Source organism: Pelodiscus sinensis, chromosome 6 (assembly GCF_052426305.1).
Source record: "Pelodiscus sinensis isolate ZL-2025 chromosome 6, ASM5242630v1, whole genome shotgun sequence".
Classification (NCBI taxonomy): Eukaryota; Metazoa; Chordata; order Testudines; family Trionychidae; genus Pelodiscus; species Pelodiscus sinensis.
In genome coordinates, this window is record NC_143057.1 from 114,379,986 (window position 1) to 114,405,791 (window position 25,806).

The 25,806-nt window shown below is 43.5% G+C and overlaps 1 protein-coding gene across 4 annotated transcripts in view; it reads right to left on the reverse strand.

Annotated features, from left to right (window-relative positions):
* The window catches only part of DCC (DCC netrin 1 receptor), a 999,406-nt gene that overhangs the window by 263,831 nt on the left and 709,769 nt on the right, over nucleotides 1-25,806 (reverse strand). For all 4 annotated transcript variants that reach the window (XM_075932654.2, XM_075932652.2, XM_075932653.2 and 1 more), the window contains exon 9: nucleotides 13,666-13,820. In XM_075932654.2, coding sequence (XP_075788769.2) covers nucleotides 13,666-13,820 — 155 coding nt within the window. The remainder of the gene's footprint in view (nucleotides 1-13,665; nucleotides 13,821-25,806) is intronic.

Sequence of the window (25,806 nt, forward strand, 5' to 3'; positions counted from 1 at the left end):
ACTATTTGGAGCTCCTAGCTCCAAATGTGCCCACTGGCCTGTAATCCCTGAACATTGCACTGACCACCAGTCCTGTATGCCCTTTTCCCACTCACTGATACCAGTTTTCCACAGAGCCAGACCCAATGTGGGGGAGTTATAGCACAACATTTTGCTGCACTCACCATCCCCTACCTAGTGTGAATTGTAGGATGGTGTAGACACATCCTAAATCTCAGATCAGAATGATAGAGCCAAACATCATGCTGTCTGAGATGGTGCACAAGTCTATTAGAAGGAATTGGGCCAAATTCATCAGTTCACAAAACATTTTTCAAATGAACATCCAGCAGAAAAGAAGATTTTATTGACAACCAGTCTGAACCAGTGATCTAGAAATGAAAATCACCTTTCCCTCTACCCTCCTCCTATATCCAGATGTCTGGGAAGAGCAGATTTATAAATTCATGACATTTTTGACATCTTTCCAAAAACATCCCATGCCAAGAGTTTCAGCAATGCCTGAGTAGATCTAGATGATGACAAGACAACAATCTGTTAACAGTCTCACTGTTACATGTTCTGCTTTGATCTGTTGTAAAAGAGGCCACTGCTTATCTCCTTGGCATGCAGCCACAACAGCAGCCACTGTAGTTGTTCTTAGGATCATTCTTTGCCAGCGATGATGATAGTTCCTTCTGGCCTTAAAGTCTGAGTACATAATGCTAATCACCCCAGGAAGACCAGATTCTGGACATAAAGAGGTTAAATTGCACCTCTCCTGCTAAGATGTCATGACAAGCTGGCTGGCTATATGATTTTGCCCTTGACCAAATGTATAAAAAGACTGTAGAACATATGTCCTGACAAACAGACAGATGCTTCATGTCATAAAAATGACATATGGAGGTGTAAAAAACATAAGTTCATTGACCCATCATCTACCTACTCCGGACAACACATCAATCTGCACTTTTTAATAAGATTTTCTAGTGTTAGGGGTTAATAATCCATAGACCAATGTTCCATACATTACTTTGACACTTTCTAAAACAGAGGCTGGTATTATTTTGTTTGCCAGAAAATATGTCATTACTGTTATTATTAATATTGAATATGTGAGCTAGAAATTCTAGATATTGACATGTGAAATGCATGAATGGAAAATAGCCGAAGTAACAATGTGCTGAACAATGTTGAACATTAAAATCGAGGGGCCCAGTTTAGCATCCCCATATGGCACTGGAAAGCCACTGAGGAGAGATACAAACTCAGTCCTTCCATCAGTATCTGCTCAAGGATGAGTCTGACTTTTTCTTCCTATCAAGAAAACTAAATTTGAAAGATGAAAGGACAAAGGTGTGAGTACATGTTACACAAACACATGCACTTTTCTTCTTTAACTTGCTAATTCTTCTTTCCCTCTCTCTCTCTCTCACTATGCAGCTAACTGTGGCTTGATAGTTGACGTTGGGTTCTGAAATGGGCTTAAACAGGGATCACATTTCTGGTTTTTTTTCAACACCTTTTAATATGAAATTTCATAGTGTTTTATCCTTTTTGGCTTAATAGTGTTTGAGTAGCATGCTTATGTTTTTATGCTTTTAATCCTCTTTGAAATTTCTAAGATATTTTGATTAAATGCATTTGTAATAGAAAGTGTTTCAACTCGGTTGTGGCTGAAAATTATCTGCATCAATCTGATCTATTTTTACAAGTACAGGCAGTCCCCGGGTTACGTACAAGATAGGGACTGTAGGTTTGTTCTTAAGTTGAATTTGTATGTAAGTCGGAACTGGTACATATTGTAGGGGAAACTCTAGCCAAACATTTTTTTTAGTTTTGGATAGCATAGGGAAAGGTTAACTCCCCTCTAATGTTTGTTTTGCTGTCTGTTCCCCTGTTCAGAAGATTTCACATCTATTTCTGTCCCTGTGACAAACTCAGGACTAAAGGAGTAACTCATCAAATACCAAACAGCTCTGCACCATGCTTTGAGCTAATAGCTTTATTTCCACACACCACCCAGGGTTCTAGGAGGAGGGTCCTTTTTTTGCTAACACAATGAGGCCAGCACTTTGTTTGTTTTGGTGGAGTCTTTGTTTGCCCAGGGAGCCCAGCATGTATAGGGGGAGGAGGGGCGGAGAGGCTGCTTTTGTCTGCTGTTCAGCAGCCTGTTGCTCAGGGGAGGGGGCAGCCTGTTGCTGGCAGGGGGGGAGGGGGGAGGCGTGCAGGATGCGAGGCCGTGGGGGGGGGCAGCGGGCATGGGGAGGCACTTTTCCTCTGCCCGGCAGCTCTGCGGGATCCCTGTCCCTGTGGCCAGCTGCTGCAGGCAGAGGCCAGTTGGAGCCGGCCGAAGAGGAGGAGGTGGTGGATTCTAGGACCCAGGTGAGCGAGCCCCAGGGACGCTGCTGCGCTCCGGGAGCCCGGCATGTATAGAGGGGAGGAGGGGCAGAGAGGCTGCTTTTGTCTGTTCGGCAGCCTGTTGCTCAGGGGAGGGGGCAGCCTGTTGCTGGCAGGGGGGGGGCAGCGGGCGTGGGGAGGCACTTTTCCTCTGCCCGGCAGCTCTGCGGGACCCCAGTCGGAGCCGGCCCGAGGAGGAGGAGGATCCTAGGACCCAGGTGAGCGAGCCCCGGGAATGCTGCTGCGCATGTGCGGGAGTTGCCTCACCCCGTTCGTATCTAGGGATCCGACGTAAGTCGGATCCACGTAAGTCGGGGACTGCCTGTATTTAAAAATACTGTCTATCTACACACAAAAAATTGGTTGAGAAAGAAAACTTGAGTAAATCTGGACAACATTTAAAAAAAATACATGGTATGCAGGACTATTTTAGCCATTATTTGTTTAGTCGCAACTGACAAACAAAATCTTTGCTGTTAGGACATGTTTGCACTAGGAAATTATTTTGAAAGAAGTTTTTTTGAAATAATAAGTCCCCAAATAACTATTGCAAAATAGCATGTCCATATTACAGGGAAGGCTCGAAATTAGTCCGAGGCAGACTGTGTTAATGTGGTCGTACTCCCTCGACTTAGAGCCCCAGGAAGCACAGGGGAGTAATTACAGGCAGTCCCCGAGTTACGCGGATCCGACTTATGTCGGATCCGCAGTTATGAACGGGGCCCTCTCCCTGGTCTCCAGCAGACCAGGGAGAGGAAGCAAAGCAGCGGAGCACGCGGGCAGCGGACAGCCCAGACGCGTCTGGGCTGTCCGCTGCCTGCGTGTTCTGCCGCTTTGCTCTGCTTTGCTCCGTCCCCCTGGTCTGCAGACCAGAAGGACGGGGAGCAAAGTGGCGGAACACGTGGGCAGCAGACAGCCCAGACGCGCGTCTGGGCTGTCCGCTGCCCTCGTGTTCAGCCGCTTTGCTCTGCTTTGCTCCCCGCCCCCCTGGTCTGCAGACCAGAAGGACGGGGAGCAAAGCGGCGGAACAAGCGGGCAGCAGACAGCCCAGACGCATGTCTGGGCTGTCTGCTGCCCACGTGTTCTGCCGCTTTGCTCCCCGTCCTTCTGGTCTGCAGACCAGGGGGACGGGGAGCAAAGCAGAGCAAAGCCGCGGAGTCCGAGGGCAGCAGGACAGCCACCGCGCGTCTGGGCTGTCCCGCTGCCCCTGTGCTCCGCGGCTTTGCTCCAGATGCCTGTGGTACAGCAGCTAGGGGCTGCTGGTTGGTCCTGTAGCGCCGCTCTGGGCGCTACTGGACCAACCTGACAGCACCCCAGCTGCTCTGCCCCAGGCGTCCTGATTCAGCCACTGCTGGTCAGTTTCAGAAGCGGCTGAATCAGGACGCCTGGGACAGAGCAGTTTGGGTGCTGCTGGGTTGGTCCAGTAGCGCCGAGGAGCGGTGGTGCTACTGGACCAACCCAGCAGCACCCCAGCTGCTCTGCCCCAGGCATCCCCAAGTCAGCCGCTGCTGAAACTGACCAGTGGCTGACTACAGGAAGCCCCTGCCCCGGGCTTCCTGGAATCAGCCGCTGATCAGTTTCAGCAGCAGCTGACTTGGGGATGCCTGGGGTTCTTAAGTTGAATCTGTATGTAAGTCAGAACTGGCATCCAGATTCAGCCGCTGTTGAAACTGATCAGTTTCAGCAGCGGCTGAATCTGGACGCCAGTTCCGACTTACATACAGATTCAACTTAAGAACATACCTACAGTCCCTATCTTGTACGGAACCCGGGGACTGCCTGTACTTTGAATGACTCGGGGAATAGTTATTTTGAAATAGCAGCAGTCAAGCAACCACACTACTGCTATTTTGAACTAGCTATTTTGAAATAAGCGTTATTGCTCATGGAAAGCAGGAGTTATTATTTTGAAGTACCCAGCTCCTTATTTCAAACTAACAGGCTTGGTAGTGTGGATGCGCCACTTGTTATTTCAAAATAAGGGGAATTATTTAGAAATAACACCCTAGTATAGACCAGGGCTAAGTGACATAAAATATGATTTTTCAAAAGCACTTAGGGAAGATTTACAAAGACACCTAAATAGAAAGCTGGATACCAACTGACATTTACAAAAGCAATCAAGCAGGCAAAGGGCCTTTCTCCTACTGGTTTCAATTAAAGTCAGTGGAGCTTGGGGATAATTTTTGAGACGCATATATATGATTTAGGAGCTTAAATCCCACCAACTTTCAATGAGACATGGGCTCCTAAATCACTTATAACCTTTGGAACTCCCACCCAACTTCTATGCAGTTTTATTCTCTCACAACTATTTTATTCTCTCACAACTGCAGATCATACTCCACAACCTTAATTTTGTCTCTTATGAATGTTAGCTTTTCAACAAGCACTTTATCAGACTAACTCTTCCCAGTGCAATAAGCTACCACAAATTCATAATTAACAGTGCTAAGAGGGGGCAGTTTGGGAGAGCGATAATAATGGATTAAGTGGTCAAGATTAGGTCCTCAGCAGCCTGAATCTCACAGGATATGTGGAGACTTAGTTCCTCAGAAAATCAGGATGCTTCTTTAAGTATCTAATGTTTCGATGAGGGACCTAATACAGGCATCCAAATGGCCTCAGCATTTGTCTTCTGTTGATAATAAGTTTGTGTGCTCTGAAATGGTCTCTGAATAATCAAGACAGTTCTGTGTTGTCATTGATATCTGACCACATATTTGGCTCAGTACCACTGGTGGATATTTGTCTGAAGAAAATGAAACGGATTAAATATCTTCTTAAACAAGAAGCTGGCTTTTCCTTGGCTTCTAGGCAAAACTTGAAAGTAGCTACCCCACACATACTGTGTTGGGATGAAGTGGGACTTAGAACTGAGTATCACTGCCTTGATTAATCACAGTCTGTGCTGGCACAGCACCATTATTCATTTGATTTTTTTTTTATAATAGAAGGCCAGAACATAGATTCATACATTTCAAGCCTGTTTTTATCTGCTTCCATTATTCTAAAACACTTTAAAAACATTGAAGATTTGCTCATTGACTAGTGTGGAGCAGACCCTAAAAGTGTTAAAAATAAATTAGTGCAACTGTTTTCATAATGATGCTTTTAGCCATTATAAATATAGTGACAGTTTATGTTTGATACTGAAAATACAGACATGGAGGATGGATTAGAACAGAAAGAATAAGCTCCTCTTGGTTAAGAGTTTCCTCTTGATTTATTAGGGAAGAGTGGTTTTATCATTGGGCCATACCGGAGACTTTTATTCAGGGCTCAATCCTTCTCTCACTGTAGCCACTAACTTCAAATAGAAGAAGAATATGGCTTCCTATTTTATACACAATGGACCAGATCCTGAAAGTATTGAGGTTTGTCAACTCCCCTTGTCCTTGCTGAGAAAAGAAGGTCCCTGCACATTGTAGAAGAGATGCAGTATCTCACAGTATCAAATCCACAGCCAATAGGATCAGGAAAGCTCCATAATCCTGTGCCTTCTCATGGAAAATATGACATTAAACAAATGCCAGTCCTTCTGCCAAATTACATGATCTTTCTCCTTTCTCAAGTCTGTATTTTAATAGTGAGAAATGTACTGTTACAATATATTACAGTCATCCCTATAGCACTCTCTTCCAGTACTAGGTGACCTCTCAGATAATGAAAATGCCCTGCCTTTCAGCTCTTCGATAACTAGGATCACAATAAACTGCCACAGAAAAATGGTTATACTACTGAAACCCCTTAAGACCCAGACTGATGGATGTGGAAATTCACATGATTATGTTAAGGAGATGGGATTACCTATAGTCATTCATCTTCACTGAAAAACTGGTCTCTGGTTCTGCTGACAATGATCATTCTGCCACTTCCCTTGATTGCATTTATCTCATTTCCAATCACAATAGATATGTACTGAGATAATAGCAATCGTCTCTAACCTTAAAACCTTTAATATGTGGATCTTTATCACTCTCAAACATATGTAGAAAATTATGGATTGTGACTACTATTTCACTCTTTCATTTTTCACTTTACACAATTGCATTTCTTTAGAATAGGAATAAGGACCTGAAACAGGAAATTATCATCAGTCAATACTGCACTTGTTTCAATACTACATAGTGGATCTGCAAAGTCTAGTTAACTATGCTTCTCTGACATGATGCTTTCTTTTTACATAATTTTATAAATATAGGGCCCTTGATGTCTAGCAGCAGGGATCATAGCAACAACATTATACTGATTTAGTTGTTAGAGGGATTTTTTTGGGTACGGAGAGGCTGGATTAGCCCAGAATGTGCAGCAGAGCATTATATCTGTCTCAAGCAGAAATAACTTTTCAGCCTGTGGCTGGTTTAGTTTCTGGAGGAGGAGAATGCCATGTACTGAAGCCCCTACTCCCAAGCCTTCTGCTAACCCACTTTTCCATTGTTAAGAGACTATGTGGCTAGCTTGTAGACTCAATGAAGAGGAGTGTAGGATCACTGGCCCATGGTAGATTTGCTCCCTTATGCACCATGCAGTGTGGAGTGGATACACAGATAACAGATGGGCTTCTGTGCTGCAGTTAAGTAGGTATAATAATAATTCCCTACTTCAGAGGGATATAGTAAGGCTTAATTAATTATTCTTTATCAACCCCTTTAAGACTCTCAGATAGAAGGTTAAATAAAAGTGCAGAGTAAAAGGATTCCATTACACTGCAGATGATCAAAGACAATGTTTACAAGCTGTGAATTACATGAAAGCTAACAGTGAATCAATCAAATTATCAGAGGGGAAGCAGTGTTGGTCTGTCACTTCAAAAATGAGTAGCCCCGTAGCATCTGTAGCACGTTAGATATTACCATTAGATACTAACAATTTATATATATATATGCTACGAGATAGATAGATAGATAGATAGATAGATAGATAGATAGATAGATAGATAGATAGATAGATAGATAGATAGATATGTTAGTATCTAAGGGTATGTCTACACTACCCCGCTAGTTCGAACTAGCGGGGTAATGTATGCATACCGCACTTGCTAATGAAGCCCGGGATTTGAATTTCCCGGGCTTCATTAGCATAAGCGGGGAGCCGCCATTTTTAAATCCCCGCTGCTTCGAACCCCGTGTAGCGCGGCTACACGGGGCTCGAACTAGGTAGTTCGGACTAGGGTCCTATTCCGAACTACCGGTACTCCTCGTTTCACGAGGAGTACCGGTAGTTCGGAATAGGACCCTAGTCCGAACTACCTAGTTCGAGCCCCGTGTAGCCGCGCTACACGGGGTTCGAAGCAGCGGGGATTTAAAAATGGCGGCTCCCCGCTTATGCTAATGAAGCCCGGGAAATTCAAATCCCGGGCTTCATTAGCAAGTGCGGTATGCATACATTACCCCGCTAGTTCGAACTAGCGGGGTAGTGTAGACATACCCTAATGTATTACAGGACTACGTGTTTTCAAAATAAAAGGGGGCTCACAATTTATAACAGGAAAAGAAGGGAGAAGAGTTTAATAAATATAATATAATATAATATAATATAATATAATATAATATAATATAATATAATATAATATAATATAATATAATAATAGCCCCTCTCCCTTCTTTTTCTGTTATAAATTGTGAGGGGGTCCCCCTTTTCTCTCCACTCTACTGATCTGAGGAAATAGGTTTTGCCCACAAAGCTCATAATAGTTTATATATTTATTAGTCTCTAAGGTGCTACAGGATTACTCATTACAATCAAATTATTTAAGTGTATATTGACATGTCTCCCTATTCATAGTTTCTTTTATTATCCACTTTCAATACACACATCAAAGAGAAATGGGGTTATTAATAGGTATGTCTTAATATCTAAGGGTGGTGATAATAATGGAGCTGGTGACCCAGCAGGGAGGTTACTATAAAAAAATAGATAGAAAAAACTCAACCCTCCAAGATGGAAATAAACCCTTTTCTCTCCTCTCTGCTACCCAGCTGCTCTAACAGCATTTTGAAGAGTCAAAATAATAACTCGCAAAGTCTTCACATGTGGTATGAAAAGATTAGACAAGTCTTAAGCGGGCAGGGATTGAAATCCTGACTGATAATACAGTGGTGAAATTATATATCATAAAAAGCAGAGAAAAGGGGGTTGGAGTTTAGTTGAAAGGGAGATTTAATCTGGAGACAAAGACTTTCATATAAATCCATCCCTTATATTTTGGACGATTATTTCAAAAGCTGGAACTTGTGCTTGTTGATCTCTTAAACTGATTACTGAGAAAATGTATGCACTTTTAGAAACAGTCATTGACAGACATACATTTCAGATGTCCCTTTTCATTGTTTTTTATTTGGTAACAAAGCTAGATTGCATAACACTTCTGATATTTTCAAATAACAGATATCTTGAAATTCAATTTGTAGTGCAGTTGTATAATTTATTGTACAATAACTACATCATGTTCCAGGAGACAGCAACATAGAGACTGACTGAATTCCAGCACAGAAGATAGTTGTTTCAAAATGATAAGATCATTTTGTCAAAGGGAAAAAATAATGATAGGGAAAGATATTTTTCTCTACCATCAAATTTTGATTCTTTGGAGCAACCTTCAAGTTACTGAATACTGTACAAGTCCCTATGTTATCTGAACTTCACAAACACTAAAAGCGACACTGGGAAGGATTGGTGTATGTTTATCAAAGTGTTTTCTTGATAGCAACATTAATGTAATGATTTAAATTTCTGTGTGTGTGTGTGTGTGTGTATTTATTCTTGCATTGATTTTAAAATATGTGTGTGTGTAATATCACACACACACCCATATTTTAAAACCAACATAAGAATGGTCATACTAATGGTCAAGCTATTTAGTTCAGTATCCAGTCTTCTAACAGTAGCCAATGCCATGTGCTTAATAGAAAGTTTAACAGGCTATCATCTGTCTCAGAAGGGTAGCCAGGTTAGTCTGTAACTTTAAAAATGAGTAGTCATGTGGCACCTTAGAGACTAACAAATATATAGAGTATCAGGAGCTTTTGTGGGCAAAACCCACTTCCTCAGATGAACTGGAGTGGGAGAAAAAAGGGGAATCCAGAATTTATAATGGAAAAGGAAGGGTAAGTGGCTGCTGGAAAACAGAAGCTATGGACATGGAGAATGTTATTGCATCCCTGCCTATCTTGGCTAATAGCCATTGATGGACCTAACCTTCATGAACTTTCCTAGATATTTTTTATACTTGTTGAATTTTGGTCTTCCAACATCTCCTGGCAAAGAGTTACATAGATTGATAGCACATTGAGTGAAGAAGTACTTCCTGTTGTTTGTTTTAAACCTAATACCTATTACTTTCATTGAGTGACCCCTACTTCTTGTAGTTTTGGGGGCAGCTGAGTTAGTCTGTTACAGAAAAAAAAACAACACCAATGGTCTGGTAGCACTTTATAGACCAACAAAATATGTAGAAAGCTCATGATACCATCTACATGTTTTGTTAGTTTATAAAGTGCTACCAGACCATTTGTTGGTTTTTTCCTACTTCTTGTGTTATGTGAATGAGTAAATAGCATGATAACAGCTAACATTTACATAGCACCTTGCATTAAAGGATCTCAAATGGCTCTTCAAATTCGAACAGGGTATGTTTACACTGAGTGTTATTTCAAAATAAGCTATTTCAAAATAGTTAATTCAAAATAGCTTATTTCGAAATAATGCGTCTACACACAAAATGCATTTTGAAATAGAGTTTTACTAATTCAAAATAGCACATCCACACTGAGTGGACGCTGAATCGCATTTAAGGCCGGCCGGAACCAGGTCCGGCAGGACATCAGGTCAGGATTTACTTTGTGTGGCTGCTGCCTGAGGCTATCTGAGACCTGTGCTTAAAGGGATTCCCCGCTCCCCCGGACAGCCAGATCTCAGGTTTTCCTGCTTGCTTGCTTGCCTACCTCGATGAGGGACAGCAAAGCATTTTGTCTCTGCGTGCTGTGATTGCCCTCACTTGGGACACCACAGCACTCTGCAACATGGAGCTGGAGCTGCCCCTCGGCACTCTGGTGCTTCTCTTGGACGCGTTGCTGCGAGCCTGGCTGCACTTTCTGCAGACTGCCATCCGGAAGGTCCATTGGGGGGCTGTCAGTATCCAGGAGGCCCTTTGGGAGAGCTTCCACCCTGAGGAGCACTAACAGTCTCCCTGGTCTGCCCCACTGGGGAGCTAGAAGGGGAAAGCAAGGGGAAGAAGGGAGAGGGGAAGCTCAGGGCTCAGGGTTAGGGGTCTTGCCGGGCCAACTTGCTTTTCATGCAAACCTTCTCCTGGGTTCGCATGTGGCCTTTGGTGGCCAGGCTGGCAGCTATTCTGCCATACATGACCACATTCCTCTGTCTAGTGTGGAGATCATGGATCTTGGGGGCATCCCCCCCCCCCCACCTGAATAAGGTCCCTGATCTCCACCATGGAGCTGGAAGGCGCCCACCTTCTCTGGGCCCTGGAAGGCTCCTGGGAGCTGACAAACTGCTCCTGGGGAGTGGTGGAGGTTTGGCTGCCCTCAAGTTTGCTGGTTCATGTTTTGGGGCTACTGGGTCAGAGGCAGTGACTGCTGGCTCTGGGCTGGCAGGCTTGGCGCTGGCACAGGCACTGTGGCCAGAGTCTACCCCTTTAAGGGCTCTGGGGAGGGGGGAAGGAGAGGAGTGTTCTTGGTTGAGGCTGGAGTGGCCACCAGGACACCCTGGGAAGGCTGGAGGGCCCCTATTTCAAAATAAGTGTCTACACAGCACTTATTTCGAAATAGATATTTCGAATTTGGTGTTATTCCTCGTAGAATGAGGTTTCCAAATTTGAAATAAGCCCTCAGCTATTTCGAATTTATTTTGAAATAGTGGTTTGGTTGTGTAGATGCTAGGAAAGTTATTTTGAAATAAGGGCTGTTATTTCGAAATAACTTTGCTGTGTAGACATAAGTGATTTTTCTCCTTATGCAAGGCTAAAATGTAGCCACCTTTGGTTGACCACATCAGTTGAATAATAAGGCAAAAGAACACTATAAAATAGTTTAATGTAGGCCTAATGATGAATGGGGGCCAGAAGGGGCAACTGCCCCAGGGCTCATTCATTTAAAAGGGCCTGGGGTACCCGACTGCCACTGTTGCAGTGCAGCAGACTGGCTGCCCCTAGATCTGCCCCTTCCATCTGAGTTCCGTCTAGGTTTCATGTCAGGAGATGCAGAGTACTTTGCCCGAATAAATCTGCACTACAGGAGAATTTTAGGGAGGCCAAATGTAATTTCTGAAATTGACATTTGTTCTGCCCTAGAACCCTAACTTCTGTGCTGGTGAAGTGGGTTTGTTTGTAATGATCACAAATGAGAGTGTCTTGACAACCACCTAACCTCAACATGATTCTTACCAACCACCACAGGACATACCAGTCTAATACCAACCCTGATACCTTCCCTTGCAACAAACCCCGTTGCCAGCTTTGTCCACTTATTCATTCTTCTGATACCATTATTGGACCTAACCAAGTGAATTATAAGATCAAGAACACATATTCCTGCGCATCCAGAAATATAATCTATGCTATCATGTGCCGAAAGCCTTCTCAAGAGACTTGACATCTCAAATGACGTGTCATAAAGACCTCAGTCTATTTTTCCCCACCATAGAGAGGCATTCCCTTCTCCTCCACTCCTTCCACACTGCAGCGCTTAACTGGAAATAAGTTACACAAATTGAGCTTTGTCAATTGCATATCTTATTTCTAAATAGCTTATTTTGAAATAGGGAGCATGTACACAGCACTTATTTCAAAATAGAGCACTCTTCCTTCGACTACCCTTATTCCTTTTACAATGGGGTCTACAGGAGTCAGAGTAAGAAGTCCTCCAGCTTGACAGCATTTTGACACTATGTCGAAATAACTGCCTGCTGTGTAGACACGAACTAAGTTATTTTGGAATCGTGCTGGGTATTTTGAAATAGTGTTGCAGTGTAGACATACCCTTAGAGTAGCAACACATCATTTGCTACCACATATCAGGAAAACCCATTTAACCCTTTTTATTGATGCAAACTGTGTTATAAACTAAACAAAACTGACCTGCTGACAAGAAAATTGACTGAATAATGAATACTGCTATTTGAATTCAAAAATTGGAGCAGCCTGAGTTCCTTTGTCTGGGACACTGACTAAGTGGGACAAATGAGAACACTGATATGTTGTATAATAATCAGAATTAAAACATGTTTATCTTCCTTCTGATGATGAAATGTGTGCAAATAATTATACCTGGAGAATACAGAATGTGCAAAGGGCCTGCAAAGAAGCTCCAAAATATACTGAAGATTAATAAAATTATTTTCAAGTACATGCTAATTACAATATTTTCAATGAACCATGAACATATTAAGCTTCTAGAGCAGAGGTGGGCAAACTTTTTGGAGGGAAATTGTATGGAGAGCCAGTTAGGGAAGACTGGGGAAGACTGTGCCTCTCCAAAGAGCCAGGAATGGCCTGGCCTCCACCCCTTATCCAACCTCCCTGTTCCCTTCTCCTCCACCCTCTGTCCAATTCTCCCGCTTTGCTCAGGACCCCTGACCAACACCCAGGACCTCCCACCTTCTGTCCAATACCCCATTTCCAACTCCCTGACCACACAGTGCATCAGGGCTGGTGGTACAGAGTCCTCCATGCCTAGGTGCTGTGAGAGCTAAGGCTACAGGGAAAGGGGGACAGATAAGGAGGGACTAGGGGCTAGCCACTTGTGCTCACTGTACTGCCCAGGAATTGGACTGGATCCTTCCAGCAAGGCTGTCCTGAACCAACTCTCTGTTAGGAGCCTGAGAGACAAAGTGAAGGCTCTGTTGGGCCACATGTGGGCCATGGTTTGTGCCCCACTCCTCCCCTTGGATTTAGAGCACCTGGAAATTTTTCCATGCCCGTCAATGGTATTAGTATTTGGCCCAGGATATAAAGTATGAGAAATGTTATATGTGTGTGTGTAACACAATACACAGCTAACTACATAATGTACTGTTCAACGGTAATAAACAATTTACTGATCAAATCAAATAATCTGAAAATACACTATAAGGACATATATTATATTACTTTGTAAATAGAGGGAAGATTATTTTGGCCATTCCATATGGACTCAGCAAATAATATCTACAATGAAGAATTATTTGTAAACCTTAAAGTGATGTATCAAGATAAAGGCAGAGCTTCTGCTGAAGTAGATCATTACTAACCTTATCTAAATTGGAAACACCATTATACTGCATACTTACATTCAGGCTGCGTGGCAACCTTGATGGATTGCGAGCTCTCTCCTGGTCCCCATTCATTGTACGCCACCACTCGGAACGTATAGATCTCCTCTGGTTTCAAATTTCCCACAGTAAGCTGAAGTGTCTCAGACTGTGTTGTGTTCTGTGCCCGTTCCCTAAGTAAAAACATGAACACAGAAGAAAGAACTTTAAAATTAACACAGTTTCCCAATAAATATATGTTTAATAATATTTAGCAAGCTAGCAAAATATTGCTAACTCTTTTAACTCTGCCTTTGGGCTGTAAATTAACTCATTCAATGGAGCCCAAGATAAATGCTGCGAGGACAACAAGATAGTCAGAGATGGTCTATTATAAACACTTAATAAGAAACACTATTTTCTGGTTCCTTCTCTTTCTTAGTACAATAGGAAAAGGAAACTGATGGGAAACAAATTGCTATTCAATAAACAGCAACATCTGTGATCTTGACAGAGAGATGAATACTGGATCATAAACATGGGGCTAATGACAGAAAAACAGGTTCTGATTGTTCCACAAATCAAGTTTGTCAGTGCTACTAACAGATGTGCCTTCCTGATGATAATGGGGACAAAAGTACACCACCACCCAGCTAACAGTGCTGCATTCAGTAGTGTCAGTTACTGTAGCTAATGCAAAGAGATTGCTCAGAGATTAAGTTTGCTCATTCGATTGATTCCGTGACCATTACAAAGGTCTGAAAGGAAAGCAAATTTGTAAAGTTTGTGCTCTGCCCCATATAGCTCTTCTAGCATCTTGGCAAAAATAGCAAAGCTGATTCAGAAGTGGTGTTTTCCTAGCTTAGGGAGCTAGACAGCATCTGATTCATGTACACGACAGCATTGAGAACACAGAACAAGGCTGTAGCCAGTTTACTGAACCGAGTAAGGATTTTAGCCTTAGTCCCCTAAAATAAAACCATTGCTGGACTTGGGCACGTACCCAAACCTGGGAGAGGTTACAAGAAGTCCTCTTTCCTTTGCATATCTTCTCCAATTCCATTCATGTTCCTGATCCTGGCCTCTAAGCACACAAGGACTAAGGGTGTCTGTTAGTGGCACTGGACTCCCTAAACAGGGCAGGAGGAAGCCATAGTTTCATGTCCTTCCCTTCTGACCAGACAGAGACGGTATTCTCAGAGGCACTGGGAATATCCCAGGTCAAATGCCCTAAAGGACTATAACTGGAGTAGTGCTTCTCCAAACTTCTCCTACATTAAGCTGTGTCTTAAAAGCAACAGTAGAGCCATAACTCTTAAGCAGAGGAATAGAGTCTTCAGGCTCTGAGAAACAGTGAAAGCTTAGAGAGTTCCATCTTGGTGTTTGAGCTCCTTAAAATCTCACCTTCACAAATGCAGAGAGGCCAGAAGGAATCACCTAATCTGACCGTTAGCATATCCTAGGCCCTAGAACAGCATGGCTACGGCTACACTGGCCACAATTTCCGGAAAAGCCATGCAAATCAGGTAAGCCAGGATAGGGATAAGTCAGGGATAAGTCCTACTTTGAAGTAGGAATAAGAGATCCTCCGGAAAAGGGCTTTATTCCGGAGGATCGCGGCAGTCTAGACTTTTTTTCCCGGCTTTTCCCCAAGCCGGAAAAAAAGCGGTGGACATGTTTATTTAAATCCGCGGGGGATATTTAAATCCCCCGTGGATTTCCCTATCCTGACTTACCTGATTCAGATTGTAAATAAGTTGTACATTTTTGACGGTGTGAATAATTGACCATCGGAACAATTCATCAAGGATCATGGTAAATTCTCCTACTTTGAAGTAGGAATAAGAGATCCTCCGGAAAAGGGCTTTATTCTGGAGGATCGCGCCAGTCTAGACGCTTTTTTTCCAGCTTTTCCCCAAGCCGGAAAAAAAGCGGCGGACATGTTTATTTAAATCCGCGGGGGATATTTAAATCCCCCGCGGATTTCCCTATCCTGACTTACCTGATTTGCATGGCTTTTCCGGAAATTGTGGCCAGTGTAGACGTAGTCCATATCTTTTAGGGAAATATTGAATCTTGATTTAAAAATCAGTGGTGGAGAATTTACCATGATCCTTGGTGAATTGTTCCGATGGTCAATTATTCACACCGTCAAAAATGTACAACTTATTTACAATCAGAATTTGTCTAGCATCAGCTTCAAGCCATTGGATCGTGTTCTGCCTTTCTCTGATGGGATGAAGAGCTCCTTAATAATTAGTTATTTCCCATGTAGAGAGATACTTACACACTATAAAAAAATCACCCTTTAACCTTCTTTTTTGTTATGCCAAATAATCTGAGCTCTTTGAGTCCATCAGTATAAGGGAGGTTTTCTGTAGACTAACAGTAAATTCACAAAGTGACAGTTTATACCTAGGATTGGCAAATGCCTGTTAATGGCTTCATTACCACTTGAATGGCTCTTTCACAGGTTCAATGTTCTGATAATAGGTCTGGCAGGCTTTTTTTTCACTTTTAATTAGATCCTTTCCTGAGGAAGCAGAGCCACAGAGCAAGAAGAGGAAGAGGCAGGTGGGTCGATACTAAGAACCAGTGGTGCTCCAAATTTTTGGGTGCTCTATGCAACTGTGCATTCTTCACATTTGTAAGCATGACTTTGCTAAAAGGGCCTGAATCTTCAGTGCTTTTCAACTTGTGTAGTCAGTGCAAAGTCATGCAAAATGCTACCAATGGTGCAAGTGAGTGAAAAAGCTGGTATAGTAGCATTTTTCTTTCTGCAAAATAATGAAGAATCAAACGCATTGGAAACAGAGATGGGCTATTTATAACTGTTTTGCTTCTCAGATCTAAATCTCAGATAGCATATCTTAATCCATTCAGAATTAGGCATGTCAGAATAAGTGCTCAATAAACAAAATGCAGGACAATGTAGCACTTTAAAGACTAACAAGATGGTTTATTAGATGATGAGCTTTCGTGGGCCAGACCCACTTCCTCAGATCAAATAGTGGAAGAAAGTAGTCACAACCATATATACCAAAGGATACAATTAAAAAAATGAACAAATATGAAAAGGACAAATCACATTGCAGAACAGAAGGGGAATGCGGGGGGGGGGGGGGGGAAGGGGGAGGAAGGAAGGTAAGTGTCTGTGAATTGATGATATTAAAGGTAGGGAGAGTGGGATGTTTGTGAGTTAATGGTATTACAGGTGATAATTGGGGAATCTGTCTTGGTAATGGGTGAGATAGTTCAAATTCTTGTTAAGTCCTTGTTGGCAAGTGTCAAATTTTAACATGAATGACAGTTCAGAGGATTCCCTTTCAAGTGCAGATGTAAAAGGTCTTTGTAGCAGAATGCAGGTGGCTAAGTCATTTAGAGAGTGTTCTTTCTGGTTAAAGTGGCAAGAAACTGTTCTCTCTTTGTGATCTTGTCTGATATCTGTTTTGTGGGCATTAATCCTTTGGCGAAGTGTCTGAGATGTTTGTCCAATGTACATAGCAGACGGACACTTTCGGCACATGATAGCATAAATTATATTTCTGGATGCGCAGGAATATGTGTTCTTGATCTTATAACTCACTTGGTTAGGTCCAATAATGGTATCAGCAGAATGAATATGTGGACAAAGCTGGCAACGGGGTTTGTTGCAAGGGAAGGTACCAGGGTTGGTATTAGTGTGGTATGTCCTGTGGTGGTTGGTAAGAATCATTTTGAGGTTAGGTGGTTGTCTGTAGGAGACTATGGGTCTGTCTCCCAGAGCCTCTTTGCGTATGGTATCCTGTTCCAATATAGGCTGTAGTTTATTGATAATGTGTTGGACAGGTTTAAGTTGGGGGTTGTAGGTGCTCAATAAATAGTGATTCAAAGGCTCCTCAGAAAAGTAGGTACTCATTTTCCATCAAATTTCAATAATATTTGAGTCCCTTAGGCACTTTGAAAAATAGTAATCCTAGGTGTCCCTGTGCATGGCAATCTTGCTCTATACCAGGGGTCTCCAAACTACGGCCCGCGGGCTGGATGCGGCCCGCGAGGCCCTCTCATCCGGCCCGTGGAGACCTTTTTGTCTGGCCCCGCCTTCCGCGTGCCGGTGTGACGAGGCGACCCCCGCCCGTCCCTGGGGCGCCGCCGAACGGGCCCTTCTTGCCGCGGGGGGGGCCCTGTCAGGGGTGTGCGGCGTGTACTCACGCCGCGCCGGGGCAGGAGAAGCGGGCCGCTCCGCTGACAAGCGGCCGCGTGGCGGCAAACGGCGCAGGGGGCGGGGGTTAGCACGGGCGGCGTTCCCCCGCCCAGACTGACAGGGCAGCCAGCCAATCAGGGGGCAGGATGGGCGGTGGTGGTAACGCCCGCCCGGCAACATGCGGGGGAACGTGAACCCCGGCGGGAACTTTAAAAAGGTGACCCCTTCCGCCCGGGGGGGGGGAAGGAGTGAGCGGTGGCAAGCAGGAGGGGAGGACAGCGTGCAGAGGAAGGGGAGAGCAGGGGGAAAAGCCCCCCCCCCTCAGGAGTCCAGACCCGACGGCCACCCAGACGGCAGGACCAGCCCCGGCGGGAGGGGTGGGCGTCTGGATATACGACCGTCAGCCTGACGGACGAATCAAAGGTGACCGCCCCACGGTGGGGGGAGGTAGAGGGTCACACGAGGAGGGAAAGGAAGCAGCCCAGGGCAGAACTCGTTAGAGTTGGCGGGCTGACAAGTTACGGCAGGAGCCCCGTCAGCCGGACCGGAGCCAGCTGGTTCCGTGTCCTTAGGGCCCTGGGCTGGGGCCCGTGAGTGAGGGTGGGCCCGGGCCCCCCTTTCCCTCCCCTTCAGCACTGGAGGGAGTGCATGGTCAGAGTACCGGCTGCGCTGCGACAGAGGGCGCAATAGGCAACTGAAATTCCCCGTCGTGAAAGCGGCCCCCGAACTGCTGTTTGATAGTTAATGCGGCCCTCGGGCTGAAAAGTTTGGAGACCCCTGCTCTATACTAACCAAGTCCTTCTTTTTTAAATGCTAGAAAAGATTAACAGTATTATATTAACACACAGAAACCTGAAAATACTTAAAAAACATCGAGGACTTGCAGCAACTTAGAGACTAACAAAAAATGTAGATGGCATCATGAGCTTTCGTGGGCACAACCCACTTCTTCAAGTGAAACCCATTGGGGAACATTTTAACTTGCCTGGGCACTCACTAATGGATCTAGAAGAGACTATACTATTACAAACCAATTTTAAAAACCAGCTGGAGAAAGAAGCTGTAGAACTTGGTTTCATTTACAAGTTTGACATCTGTAATCAAGGTGTGAACAAAGATCTTGGTAGGCCATTGTGTTCCACATCCTAATGACATAAAAAGCTAAGCACTGGGTACTTATAGCCTATTTAGTACAGACACGCTGACAATATTTTTCCCTTCTATTTCCCTTCTCATCTCCTCTCTTTCTCTATTTATTTGTACCCTGGACCCCTTATTCAATTCATCTGAAGAAATGGGTCGTGCCCATGAAAGCTCATGATACCATCTACATTTTTGATAGTCTCTAGGATGCTGCAGAACTATTTGTTCTTTAAGTTTTTTCAGTTACAGACTAATATGGCTACCCCCCTGAGAGTATTATACCAGAGCGGGTTCCATTATTTGTCTAACTCCTATTTGGGGAGGGGAGGGGGTTCCCAGCTATCATACTGAGGGTGTCTTCCAAGTGAAGTATTAGAAATTTGACATCTGAGTCTAGAAATATTCATTTTCAATTGCCAAACATAATTGTCCTATATGCCTTATATCTCAGATTAATGACCTGAGACTAGCTGATGTGTTGCTTTACAAAATCTAAGGAGTTTTTTCATGCTTCCCCCACTTTCTTCTAACTTCAGCAAATAAGAAATGTACTATAGCAAAAAATAAATGTTCCAAACTTGACTGAGTAAGAACTGAGTAATAACCCATCAAGGACCTCAGAATTTAACCCAGGAGAAAATAACACAAAAAGAAGGGCTCACATTAATGAAATCCATTAGGACTTTACATTTGCTTTCAAGTTCACATGGGAAGCAAGCCAATACTGTGGTAATGGGCAGTACTATGATAGATAGATAGATAGATAGATAGATAGATAGATAGATAGATAGATAGATAGATAGATAGATAGATAGATAGATAGATAGATAGATAGATAGATAGATAGATAGAAAAATGGATGTTCCAAATTATGCTTTCAAATCCTAAATTCTGATTTAGGCACCTACATAAGTCATTGAATTTTCATATGAGAAGAATGAGCCACTCAGGGCAGTAGGCTAGGACATGGGAGACCTCGGTTTAGATCCTCCTCTGTGACAATCTTCCTGTATGACTTTGGGCATATCACTTAGTTTTTGTCTGTCTCCTTCCTCTATATATAAAATGGGGATAAAACAGTAGCCGACTTCATAGAGGTGTTATGAAGATAAAGACCTTGACGACTGTAAGATGTTCAAAAACTAAGATAATGAGGCCCATATAAATACCACAAATACTAAGGAGGATCCTGCAGTTCCTACTGGAATCAAGTGCCATTTATATTAGACAACCAGTTTTCAGAAATCTTGTCCAGAATTTTAAATAAACTTAAATAATATGTAAAATAAATGACAGTTTCTATGGTGATTCACCAATCTATAAAATGGAGCCTACAAGAAGTAATTTCCAAAAGTGAATGTAGATCATCTTATGTAAGTGTATTAGGGTGCTAATAATGCAATTACATTGTTCCCATACACCTCTTAAGTGAACAACAAATGTTTTTACATTGTATCAAACATTTAATTAGTTGTTACATGGTGGAAGACTCATGTTAATGTTCCTTGCTGTGAAATGAATATTATTAATTTAATAAGGTTTTAGCACTTTAAATTCTTTTGTTACTATCTTCACCCTGTGAAGTAGCAGAAAAACCTGGATTATAACAGGAAAGTAATAAACAAACATGTGTAGTGTATCTGGCAATAATATTTAAAAGCTTTCTGATGGAAATCTTTCTGGAAGATATGTGTTAGTCAATAAAGGGTTAGCTGAGAGAAATTCTATAGTCTGTATTACAAAGATCATACTAGACACTTTAATGACCTCTCTGGCCTTAAGTTTTCACACTTAGTAATTTGTGACCAAAAAGAAAAACAAATGAATTCCTTGGCCCTTCACAATAATAATATAGATCCTGATACTCCACATCTGAACCTTTATTTCAAAGGTAGTCTTACTTGCTTACAAAAGGACCAATCTCCTTCCAAGTTTGGAACTTAATTTAATTTACCAGAGGGGAAAAAACCTCATTCTGATAGTAACTGAGAAGAAAGATGGGCACAACCCAAATTCCCAGATCCAAAATAATTCAGAATTTCAAGGGTTAGAATCTAAATGCAGATTTTGTTTCAGTGTATATATAGTTTCAGTATATATTACAGTATAATTACAATATACCTCTTTTAATTTTTCATAAATGAAAAAATAAAATTCAATGAATATTGTGCATAGTTAAACAAGGTATGTTTTGAATTGATATTTGAACTGAATGTCATTTTTTTTCTCAAAATAACATGCACTACATTATGAACAAATTCACAAAAGTAAATAATGGGACTGTCTTTGTGCTGACAAATGAAAAACCTCATAAAGATCAAAATACCTGCATAAATCAGTGCGTACACTTGCCCAAAGTCAAAACAGAGAAGGGGAGGGGGATTAAAGATTGTTAAAGAGTGAATGCAAACAAACAGCCAGAGGGTAAAACTGCATGTTTAAATTAAAGCAGGAAAGAGAACTTTATGAAACAATGTCCAGCACAAGGGCAGGATTTAAGACCAGTTCAGACTGAATCATGACAATAACCCCACATTTCAGCAGAGAGGGGAGGAATAAGTGACATCTGAACCAGGAGGTAGATATGAATATTGACTAACTCCCTATTATGAAAAGTGAATTTTCACAGGGGGGAAAAAATGCTACACAGTGCACAGTACAAACAGAAACTTGCTCAAAAGAGTTTGCAACGTATAGAATATGCTAAACCTAAAGCCTGGATACCAATGCACACAAACTTTAGGGAATTTAAAAAGCTAGATCTGGATCCAGATTTTGCACCTTGAGCCCATTGCTCATGTTAAAGTTTTGGAAGAAAATGATTAGGGCTGTCAAGTGATTAAAAAATTTAATCACAAATAATTGCACGATTAATCATGCGCATCTCCCCTTTTAAATGCCACTGCAGCTTTTTAACAGCCAGTGCTGCATGGAGCCCAGGATAAGCTGGAGTCCCCAGCTGACTGCAGGCTCCACACAGTGCTGCCCCCTGGAAGCGCCACAGAGGCATTTCCAAGGGGCAGCGCATTAGGAGTCTGGGATCAGCTGGGGAATCCAGCTAAGCCCTGGCTCTGCTGTTGTAAAGCCCCTTTGAAGTGCTGCTCTGGTGCTTCAAAGGGGCTATGCAACAGTGGAGCCGGGGATCAGCTGTGGACTGCAGCTGATCCCCAGCTCTGCTTGCTCTGCCCCATTGAAGCACCTGAGTGGCACTTCAAAGTGGCAGCGCAACATTAATGCCTGTGATTAATGCATTCAAAAAATTAACGCGGTAATCCTGTCCTGCGTTAATCACAGGCATTAATGCAGATCAATTGACAGCCCTAACAATTATCAAAAGCACATTTATGATTGAGGCGCCTAAGACCCATTGACTTTCAGTGAAACATAGGAGTAAGTAGTATTTATGATTTTCATTCTTGTAGCACATAGGAGCATCAGTCACAGTACTAGCTGCTAACAATCTGGGTAGGTTCCTGAGTAAGTCATTTCTGTAAATGGGATATGTCTACTTGGAAAAGTTTTACAGATGACATAGAAATAGTTATCTTAAGTCTTGTTCTACGCTGAGTAGTCTAAAAGCAACTCTTTTTAGTAAGCTTACTTCACTCGGGAAGAGGTTTAAACTAAACCACACAGAGGGTACGTCCAGATTACACGCCTTTTTTAACAGATATTTTCGAAAAAGCCTCTTTTGAAAAAGAGCATTTAGATTGCACAAAGCGGATTGAAAAATCAATCTGCTTTTTCTAAAAAGAAAAAGGGAACCTGGAAGCACTTCTGTCAGGGCATGGGGGCAGCCTTTACTTCCGGGTCTTGCTGCATGCTCTTTGCAGAGATACGTGCTTAAAGGGATCCTCCTGACCAGCCGTTGCTCTGCTCCTGCAGCTGGCTTGCCTACCTCCTAGAGGGACTGCAAAGCTTCTACAGGGCTTGCTTTGAGTGCCCTGCTTTCTCAGACACCACACCATTTTTTGTCCTGCTTGTGTTTTGTACTTTGAATTGTTTTTTTGCCATAGAGCCGGAGCTGCCCCTGGGCAGGCGATGGCCCCACACTATGGCTGTGTCTAGACTACATGCCTCTGTCGTCAGAGGCATGTAGATTAGACACATAGGCAAAGGCAAATGAAGCCGCGATTTAAATGATCGTGGCTTCATTTAAATTTACATGGCTGCCGCGCTGAGCCGACAAACAGCTGATCAGCTGTTTGTCCACTCAGTGCGCTAGTCTGGATGCTCCCCATCCGACATCAAAGCCCTTTGTCGGCAGCCCCATTATTCCTCGTGGGACGAGGTTTATCGGGGCTGCCGACAAAGGGCTTTGATGTCAGCAGGGGAGCGTCCAGACTAGCGTGCTGAGCGGTCAAACAGCTGATCAGCTGTTTGTCGGCTCAGCGCAGCAGCCATGTAAATTTAAATGAAGCCGCGATCATTTAAATCGCGGCTTCATTTGCCTTTGTCAAAAAATCAAATCTACATGGCTCCGTTGACGGAGCCATGTAGTTTAGACATACCCCATGATGTTGGAAGTTCTGCTACATCTTGTAGCCAGACAGCCCCCTCATCTCAAAGAATCTTGCTTGCCCTCTGAGATGTCTGTATACAGGGCAGAGAAGGAACAATAAGAAAATCAGCATAGCCATTAAGCTTTGATCTGCTTTGATGCGAGACCAGGATATGCGAGTTTCTCTGACTCTAGTAACGATTAAGGAAATAAACTGAGCTCGAGGCTGCAAGAAGTGCCCGGCTGGCACCCATGTTGATTCAAACACACACAGTCCCTGGGAGAGGAATTTCCCACTGAGAAAAAGAATGTCCAGTACTTCCAATTTAATCCTCTCAACTCTCTCTTACAAGTGTAAATTAAGTTCACAACTCCCTTGTAAGAGCTGGTCTCACAAAAGACAGACCAGCACCATTTGGCATTACAGATAAGAAAGAGAAAATACGTGACCCAACGGGTATATAAGGTGGTACAGCAGCACACTCTCTTTTGAGTGTCAATCTGCCCTCTCTCTGCTGGTCGGGTTAGGTGTTTGACCTCCCGAGGTTCCACGGGGACGCCCACCTCATATTTTCATCTTTCCGAGGAATTGAGGGCCCAATCCTGGCCTGACACGCTGGGATCGAGTGACGCAGAAGGGGGTAAAAATTGTACCTGTATGTGTCCTTTTGTTATAGTGCATGCATAGAATAGAGCTCTTTAAAGATTAAGCTGTCATTTGGTACTATTATTTTCTATTTCCTATCTTTATCTTCTTTGTAACCATATATATATCTATATCTATAGATATAGATATAGATATAGATATAGATATTTGTCAGCATTTAAGAAATAGAAAATATCCATTGCAACCATATGATTTATAAGCTTCCTCAATAAACCTGTAAATGTTTAAGTTTTAACCTGACTCCTTCAGTTGCTGTAACAGAACCAGGCACAATTTAAAAAGAACTTCAGCCGGTCATTAGGGACAGTATAGGAAGAGCTTGGGCGTTTGGATTTGTGTCACACCCAGGTGACAAAATCCGTTGGGGGCACTTCTCAGCCTCCCCGAGGCTGCCCGCTGCAAAGGAATCACAGATTCTAGCAGCTAAAATCTGAAGTGTAATAAGCTCTTTCTGTACACTTATTGGGGCGCCCATCAACCTCTTCCAGGTTGCCCACTGCAAGGGACCCCGGTCTCAGCAGTTGAAGTCTCGGGTGTATAGTATACACACACACACCACTCAATGCCCTGACAGTCGGCTGACACATCTTCATGAGACAATCATGATGCTTGTGGCAGAGCTGGATTCAGAGCCCAGTTTTGAGCCCCTCACTCGGGCTGCAGCCCCACTGCCCTTGCCACCAAACTTATTCCTGCAGAGATGAGTTTGGAGGCTGGACACCAGTTCAGACTGGTGGGACCGGCTTGTTATGGAGCAGCAGGATGATGAGGCTTGGCTCTGAAACTTCTGTATACAGAAGTCCGCCTTCCAGGAGCTGTGTGCCTGGCTTGCCCCTGCCCTACAATGCTAGGACACCCACTTGCGGCCCACCATCCCCCTGGAGAAGTGGGTTACTATTTTTTTTCTGGAAGCTGGCCACCTCTGACAGCTACCACTCCATGAGACACCTGTTTGGCGTGGGGAGGACTACTGTTGGGGCCGTCTTGATGGAGGTAAGTCACTCTCTAGGGACAGTCCATGAGGGGGCAGATCAGGTGAGCGGTCAGGACCAGGCAAAGGGAAAGGGTTATGGGTGGCAGTGATAGAAGCCCTCCTGGCCTCACCCTGCTGTGGTGTGGGGGTGGACGGGAGGTTGTCTGAAGGGGGCTCTTGGGGTCTGGGAGGGATGGGGTGGGGGAGCACCACTCATCAGCTCAGGCAACTCCTCTAATCTCCTGTTATGTGTGTTTCTATTTGTCCCTTTCTTCAGATGGTGACGGTCATCAATTCATAGCTGCTTCACAGGACTGTCCACCTCGAGACCATCGTGGACAGATTTGTGGGGCTAGGATTTCCGAACTGCGATGGAGCACTCAACGAGATGCACATCCCAACCCGTGCGCCACCCCATCAAAAGCAGCCCCGTATATTAACAGAAAGGGCTACTCTTCCATGGTGCTGCAGGCCCTGGTTGACTACCAGGGACAATTCACAGATATTTGTGTCGGGTGGTCAGGTCAGGCACACGATGCCTGCATGTTCCAGAACTCATACCTGTACCACAGGCTGCAGACTGGGAAATTCTTTCAGGAGAAAAACTTTGCACTGGGGGATGTGCAGATGCCTATGTGCATCATGGCCAATGCAGTGTACCCCCTTATACCCTGGCTCATTAAGCTGTTCATTGGACACCTGGAAGAGAGCAG